We start from the raw sequence: 8413 nt of genomic DNA, 5'->3' as shown, positions 1-8413 counted from the left end.
AGGCCGGAACTTGGCCTGGCGCACTTCCGTGTAGCTAAGTAAAATGGAATATAATAATGCTGAAGAGAAAGTGGAGTGGAGAGCAAAGAGCGTAGAGCTCATACAGGGAAGGGACGACTTCAAACCGCATAGAACTGAGAGCAAAAAGCTCTCCTCTCCACTTCTTCTTTGCCTTTTCCCGTGTACAGACGGGGTCGGAATTTTTCGTCAGCCTCTCAATCAGCCCTAACTAGGTTCTCACATAGCGACTGAAACAGAAAGCCACGTATTAGTATGCTAATAGAACAGGGGTAAAAAAATATTTCGTGTAATATACACACTTCAAGCTGAGGCCGGAACTTGGCCTGGCGCACTTCCGTGTAGCTAAGTAAAATGGAATATAATAATGCTGAAAAGAAAGTGGAGTGGAGAGCAAAGAGCGTCGAGCTCATACAGGGAAGGGACGACTTCAAACCGCATAGAACTGAGAGCAAAAAGCTCTCCTCTCCACTTCTTCTTCACCTTTTCCCGTGTACAGACGGGGTCGGCATTGTTCGTCAGCCTCTCAATCATTCCTAACTAGACCTGAAGGGAAATAAAATGGTTTAGTTGTTAACTTCACACACTTGGATCAGCAATCCAGGCGCTATCATTCAAACTTGAGTCAGCAAGATCCAGTTCACTCAAACTATGGCTGTGTTCACGCACTAGATTTTCAATTTGAAGAACCTGGAGGGAAATAGAATGGTTTAGTTGTCAACTTCACACACTTGGATCAGCAATCCAGGGGCTATCATTCAAACTTGAAACTTCCTCCGATCTCTGCTTGAGTAGCTCTTCACAGCGGTGCAATTTCTTGCTCAATTCTTCCACCTGAACAGAGAAAGAGACACATTTAATGCAAGCAGATTTAACGCAGATTTTTAAATTTTAAATATATTGAATAGAAAAAGAGACACATTTAATACAAGCAGATTTAACACAGATTATTTAGATTATAAATATTTATTGAAAAAATTGAGAAACAATCGAGATTCGACTTTCAACAAAGAAAATTTGGTGAGCTTTCAAAAATGCTCAGATTTCCATCATCAGACCAAAAAGGCGCGAGAGAGGTGTTTACTCTTCGAACGCTGGAGTTGTCACTCAAACTATGGCTATGTTCACGCACTAGGTTTTCAATTTGAAGAACCTGGAGGGAAATAGAATGGTTTTGTTGTCAACTTCACACACTTGACACTTGGGTCAGCAATACAGGCTGGAGTTTAGATTTGAATCCGCACTAGATAATGGTCATTTAAGTATACTGCTCAAAAAAGATTACTGTTGTCGACTTTGAGAAACGAAAATGAGCCTTGAAAATAAGTTAAGTAAAATTGTGAAATTCAAAATTAATTTAATAATTGAAAATCATTTAATAAATGAGGCAATACAGGCTGGAGTTTAGATTTGAATCCGCACTAGATAATGGTCATTTAAGTATACTGCTCAAAAAAGATTACTGTTGTCGACTTTAAGAAACGAAAATGAGCCTTGAAAATATGTTAAGTAAAATTGTGAAATTCAAAATTAATTTAATAATTGAAAATCATTTAATAAATGAGAGTAAAATTCCACGCTCAGGACTGGGGTTTGAACCCGAGACTTCCTATTACCAAGCAACCACTGAGAATCTGAGCAATCGAGGCAAAGAGTATGCGAGAATTCTTACCTCGTATTCGATGCTATGCAACAAACTCGTATGCTGCTCTTCGTCCTGACTTCGCTCGGGCTCGGCGCTCGAGCAAATGAACTTCGGCTTCGGCGGAAACAGTCGAGGAGACCCGACGCTCCCTCGGTGTTCGGGCAGGCCCGTTTCGGAGCTCAGTAAGTCGAGGGCGCCCGACGGAGAAGCATCGACCTCGTCTCGCACGATAGAAGGCGTGTCGAAGCTCGGTCGGGATTTCTCGGCCGGAGATCGGGCTTTTCCGCCGGTGGATTTCTCGTTCTCGTCGATTTGGCTAAGGGAAGAGAAGGCGCCGGACGCCTTGCCGATTCGCTTCTCGAGGTCGGTCACCCGGAAGAGAATCTTCATCGGATCGGCGGTCAGCGATTCGTTCACACTGTCGAGGGATTTGCGGCGGATGCGTGGCGGCACTTTGGCGCCACCGCTGCTGGGCCGCTCGACCGCGGAAGATTTGTCTGAAAATAATGAGAAGACAATGTGAATAAAAGACAAATAGCTTCTTAACCCAGGTCAAAAATAGTTCTCTCATTTTCAAGATTTCAAGAGAGGGGACCATTAATAAGTTTTATTGACATTCTTATCTACCAAAAGGCGCGTGTTCTTTGTTTTGATTTTGATGATTTTCTCGGTTAAGAGGGGTCTCTATGGGTTCAAGTCCTCTTAGGTTTCAAGGTTCAATCCCAGCCGAGGTATGGAATTTTATCAATATAATTTGAGAATTTGACCACAATAATGGTATTAGCCTACTGCTGGAGTGAAGGGACCCTTCAGTCCTATATGAGCGGTATAAATAAGCATTATCCACTCACCTCCTCTCTCCAGAGCCCCCAGTTTCACCTCCAGCTGATATAGCTTCTCTTCCAGTTCCTTACACAAGGAGAGGGATTCCTTCCCGTCTGTCTTGAGGGACAGGGAGCGATGACGCTTGTCCCGAGTCTCCAACTTGGACATCTTGTGACGAAACGCACGCACCTGGTGGACAAACGGGGAATTACGCCATTTGCAAAATGAAGGAGGAGTTTCAATCACAAGAGCTAAGATATAGCTTCTCTTCCAGTTCCTTACACAAGGAGAGGGATTCCTTCCCGTCTGTCTTGAGGGACAGGGAGCGATGACGCTTGTCCCGCGTCTCCAACTTGGACATCTTGTGACGAAACGCACGCACCTGGTGGACAAACGGGGAATCACGCCATTTGCAAAATAAAGGAGGAGTTTCAATTACAAGGGCTAACCGCCGTGCTCTTGAAGTCTCACCTATTTCCAAGCCTAGGTTAGCTTGGTTGGCAGCGCGTCTGCCTTGTAAGCGTTAGGTAGCGGGTTCCATTCCCGCCCGGGGCGGATTTTATACTCAACGGACAATGTTAGATCTCGGAACGGCTGGCTTTCTCCTATCCTGTCTTCTTTCTCTCTTCGATTTCGGGACGATAAAACCTAAGCAGTTACAAATCCTTCCATCAAACCTATTTATTTATAGGTTGCGTCTTGCTCTATATTTCTTCAATGATGTCTCTCCACTTTGCTCTATCTTGCGCCAGCCTCTTGATTGTATGTTAGTATGTTGGTCCATTCCTTCATGTCATCCATGAAACCTCAAAAACTCACCTGTTTCTCGGCCAGGGACAATTTCAACGTCAGGTCCTGAATCTTGGACGCCATCAGACCTGTCTGACTGTCACTCCGCTCCTGTTGCGCTTTCAGCTCCTGACTCATCGCAATCAGACTCAGCTCGACGCAGTCCTGTTCTGATTGCGCCAGACGCAGTTCGCGTTTCATGACGCGTTTCACTAATGGCGGTTTATCTGTTCGTGTTACATAGGAAATTTGGATTTTCAATCGATCAGTGATTGTTTACGCGTATCTCCTAATTGGCTTCACTTTAGTTTTTCCTCGTTTCAACGTGATCTGGAAGGTTTACCATTAATTAACATGTGGTTTAACGATGGTTAACATGTGGTTTAACGTCGGGTTTCACATGGCAGAAGTATGTCATGAGTGTCGTGACGTATTCCATTGAAAAAGATCCAAATCCTGCATTATTTGTGGTATTCAAGTTGGTAAGATCAAAGAATCTTGATTTAAGGAAAAAAGTTCAAAGTTTTACGGGTGATTTCGATATATCAATCTTGAAAATTGTCTTTCTAATTTGTAAAGAATTACTCTGATTTGAAGAATTTCTGCAGATTCCAAAAGCCTAGGATGCGGCTTCTGTGCTGTAGTCTTCTACAGGCCCATGCAATTTCCTAAATCCTTGTAATTTTTGGCGGCAATTCCGTGTAAATTTTTAGTAATTTCATCCCAGATAGACATGGATGTTGAAGAATGTGTCTTGAAGTAAGTAATCCGAAATCGATTCCGCGGTATAATGTTTTTTCTCCTAAGGTATATTGTACATATTATGCGGTATTACGTTTGGTCTTTGTTCTGTGTCTAAACTCTTCATAGTCTTCATACATCATATTCATAACTACACGGATTTCTAGGTCAAATCTGACACTTTTGGCATTCTGCAATAAAGATATCCACTTCTGAAAGGCTAAAATTACCTCCATTTAGCAAATTACTGTCCCAATTATATTGTCTTTTTATTTCCAAGTTCATTTATATTCGTTCCTGTATGTTCAAATCGCTCTTTGAATTGTCTTGATAAGCCTTCACTTGTTTTCCCTATCTTATTAAATTGTCTATTATTTACAACGTAAGCGTTACGTATGTGGTACATGCTAATATGTAGGTCTGCTACAGGATGGCCTAGAAGTCAAGTTCCTCGATTTTGATGATTTTTTTTCCTTTTTTTTGTGGTTGTTGAGGTCGAGCAAATGGATGGGTAAAATTAAGACAGGATAGGAGAAAGCCAGTCATTCGAGCAAATGGATGGGTAAAATTAAGACAGGATAGGAGAAAGCCAGTCATTCGAGCAAATGGATGGGTAAAATTAAGACAGGATAGGAGAAAGCCAGTCATTCGAGAAAATGGATGGGTAAAATTAAGACAGGATAGGAGAAAGCCAGTCATTCCAAGAAATTTTTCATTTTTAATCCACCTTTTTTTCCTTTTTTCCCCCTGCCACCCCGTATCTTTCGTCGTGGCATGTCCGTAATGTGTACGTTTAGAGGTCTACACCATAAATAATGAACCCGGAGAGGTGTTTGTACAGAGAGGTCTGCAGTCTACACTAATCTACACTGGCTGACAATCTAGGCAGAGATTAGCATCAGTTACTTACCTATGTAGCGAGCAAGGTGAGCTTGATGCTAGACGTGCCAGAACCATTTGACCAAGGGGAAACAATAATTAGAGGAGATTTTCATCAATGCGAAAATGAAAAAGATAAAAGAAAAGGAAAAAAGAGAATAAATTAGGAAAACCCTAAGGGAACTATTCATAAAAATTAAAAAAGATAAAATTAAACAAGGAAAAGAACTTTGCCACAATAATCACGAAGAATTTTATCAATGAAAAATGAAAAGTTAGAAAACCAAATAAATGAAGGAAAAAAGAATAGGTATAAGGAAAAACCTTGAAAATAATTGAATAAAGGACCTGCCAGAACAATTCGACCAGGGATTAGTTAGCAAACAGGCCGTTGCTGACAGCCTCGGAAAGGGAGAGTTTGAAAGATAGGAACGAGCGGGAGCTGAGGATGGGGAGCGGGACGTTGTTCCAGAGGTCTATTGAGGAAATGAAGAAGGATTTGGCAAAGGATACAGTGTTGTGGGGAGGTTTGTGGAGGAGAAGGTCATGGGAACGGGTTTCTCGGGAACTTATAGTTGGACGGAATTGGTAGAGGTCGTAGAGGTAGGGAGGGGTTTGGGAAGTAAGGACCTTGTATAGGACACATAGGCTACTTAAATTTGTCACATTCCATCCTGATTCAAAATAGCGGCGCTGCGTTATGCTTGATCCCGTACAAAGGACGACCACTAGTCGTCCCTAAAGCGAAGAGAGAAGAAGACAGGATAGGAGAAAGCCAGTCATTCCAAGAGATTTTTAATTTTTAATCCACCTCTTTTCCCCGTGTCACCCCGTATCTTTCCAAGTGGCATGTCCGTAATGTGTACGTTTAGAGGTCTACACCATAAATAATAAAACCAGAGAGGTGTTTGTACAGAGAGGTCTGCAGTCTACACTAATCTACACTGGCTGACAATCTAGCCAGAGATTAGCATCAGTTACTTACCTATGTAGCGAGCAAGGTGAGCTTGATGCTAGACGTGCCAGAACCATTTGACCAAGGGGAAACAATAATTAGAGGAGATTTTCATCAATGCGAAAATGAAAAAGATAAAAGAAAAGGAAAAAATAGAATAAATTAGGAAAACCCTACGAGAACTATTCATAAAAATTAAAAAGATAAAATTGAACAAGGAAAAGAACTTTGCCACAATAATCACGAAGAATTTTATCAATGAAAAATGAAAAGTTAGAAAACCAAATAAATGAAGGAAAAAAGAATAGGTATAAGGAAAAACCTTGAAAATAATTGAATAAAGGACCTGCCAGAACAATTCGACCAAGGGAAACGAGAAATTAATAAGGAAAAGTGTCCAAAGAAGATTTGAAAAAAAGGCAAAAGATTTTGCAACCGCCTTGAATCAAGGAGGAAGAAGGCATAACACTAGAGAGATAAGCCATTTAAACTTAAGCACTCTAAGACCAAATCCATTCAATCATAGGCAATTAGGCACACTTAACCAAAAACATAAGCACACTTAACCACAAACTTAAGCACACTTAACCACATACATAACAACTCAAAGGCCCAAATTAAACATCCATTCAAACATAAACTCACTCAGACTAGATCAAACAAGTGATAGATCACCGATAAGAAAAGCAACACCTTAATGGACAAACATTAGTGATGTAAAAGACCTGATAGCAGAAGTACACACACAGAAAATACATAGAACAAGCATAGCCTCAAGTAAGTACATAGAAACAGTGCAAGTACCTACTCTAAGTAGGTACACACAGAAAATACATAGAACAGCTATAGCCCGAAGTAAGTACATAGAAACAGTGTACCTATGTAGTATGTAGGTACACATAGGTATTTGGAACAGATAGATAGCCCTAATAGGTTGAAGTAGGTACATTAGCTGATTAGCCCATGAGAGCCGAGACCAAACCCTTTTCTCTTTTTCGCTAACATCTCAGTAACTCCTCGTCAGAGTGCATCGGGGATTTGTCTATTAGTTAGAAAACAAAATTTCCTACCATTTTCAATATTAGGTATTTGACATATTTATTCAGTACCGGTCCGGAGTTAGAAGCGGTTAAATTTCAGCAAGATCCAACGAAGAAGGAAACACAAGCTCGGCTCTTATGGGTTAGAACAGATGTAGCCCTAGGTTGATACACAACACATAGCCACAGATATAATAGACCAGATATTACAACTAGGTGCACACTTGAGGTTTAATAGACTTCCAGATGGTAAAAAAAAGGTACAAAGTACGAACGCAAAGTACAATGTACATAGATACAACCCATGTCCATTGAAAAAAGTTAAAGCTAAAAAAAGTACACTCCAAGTACACTTCAGTGCAAGATGCTGGCGTAGATAAAATGTACCTACACGCATAGATGAAATAGATAGCGAACTTGGTGTCGTAAATTTGTGGATTTTTCGCTCGTTCTTCAAAAAGTAGAAAAAACTGGAACTCCATTCAAACATAAACTCACTCAGACTAGATCAAACAAGTGATAGATCACCGATAAGAAAAGCAACACCTTAATGGACAAACATTAGCGATGTAAAAGACCTGATAGCAGAAGTACACAGTACACACACAGAAAATACATAGAACAAGCATAGCCTCAAGTAAGTACATAGAAACAGTGTACCTATGTAGTATGTAGGTACACATAGGTATGTTGGAACAGATAGATAGCCCTAATAGGTTGAAGTAGGTACATTAGCTGATTAGCCCATGAGAGCCGAGACCAAACCCTTCAATCTTTTTCGCTAACATCTCAGTAACTCCTCGTCAGAGTGCATCGGGGATTTGTCTATTAGTTAGAAAACAAAATTCCCTACCATTTTCAATATCATTTGACATGTTTATTCAGTACCGGTCCGGAGTTAGAAGCGGTTAAATTTCAGCAAGACCCAACGAAGAAGGAGACAAAAGCTCGACTCTTATGGGTTAGAACAGATGTAGCCCTAAGTTGATACACAACACATGAACACATAGTAACAGATATAATAGACCAGATATTACAACTAGGTGCACACTTGAGGTTTAAAATAGACCTCCAGATGGTAAAAAAAAGGTACAAAGTACAAACGCAAAGTACAATGTACATACATAGATACAACCTATGTCCATTGAAAAAAGTTGAAGCTATAAAAAAAAGTAGGTACACTTCAGTGCAAGATGCTGGAGTAGATAAAATGTACCTACACGCATAGATGAAATAGATAGCGAACTTGGTGTCGTAAATTTGTGGATTTTTCGCTCGTTCTTCAAGAAGTAGAAAAAAAACTGGAACTGGTTTTCATTTTGAAGTCGCGATCGACCTTGACCGAGAGAGGCTAAAGCCAGTTTTCTTTGAAAATCTTTCAAGTCCGGTGCTGATGAGGTCTGCAGCGTTGAGGTGGTCATTAGGTTGAGTTGTTTTCTGTTTCAATGAAGAGATCGTTTTCTTCTACTTCTTCTTTGGATTCTTCTTCGTCTACTACTTCTCATTTTGAAGTCGCGATCG

At 40.6% G+C, this 8413-nt stretch overlaps 1 protein-coding gene across 1 annotated transcript; it reads right to left on the bottom strand.

Annotated features, from left to right (window-relative positions):
• Nucleotides 1-597: 597 nt before the first annotated feature.
• Nucleotides 598-3478, bottom strand: LOC113469123 (unconventional myosin-XVIIIa-like). The gene is made up of 4 exons (XM_026826586.1): nucleotides 3308-3478; nucleotides 2515-2677; nucleotides 1691-2160; nucleotides 598-708 (listed from the first exon to the last, which is right to left on the bottom strand). Exons 1-4 carry the CDS (start codon nucleotides 3476-3478, stop codon nucleotides 598-600), a joined length of 915 nt encoding a protein of 304 aa, XP_026682387.1.
• Between the last annotated feature and the right edge of the window lie 4935 nt (nucleotides 3479-8413).

This window comes from Diaphorina citri, unplaced genomic scaffold (genome assembly GCF_000475195.1).
Source record: "Diaphorina citri unplaced genomic scaffold, Diaci psyllid genome assembly version 1.1 scaffold963, whole genome shotgun sequence".
NCBI lineage: Eukaryota > Metazoa > Arthropoda > Insecta > Hemiptera > Psyllidae > Diaphorina > Diaphorina citri.
Note: the sequence above shows the minus strand (reverse complement) of the source record. Positions and strands in the feature narration are given on the sequence as shown.

Bases quoted from the DNA above. Each gene is read 5' to 3' on its own strand.
- LOC113469123 (XM_026826586.1), bottom strand. From the start codon at position 3,478: ATGAAACGCGAACTGCGTCTGGCGCAATCAGAACAGGACTGCGTCGAG. The intron at 2,678-3,307 runs GTGAGTTTTTGA...TTTGTCCACCAG, and splicing joins TGTCCCTGGCCGAGAAACAG to GTGCGTGCGTTTCGTCACAA. The intron at 709-1,690 runs GTAAGAATTCTC...ATTTCCCTCCAG, and splicing joins TGCATAGCATCGAATACGAG to GTTCTTCAAATTGAAAATCT.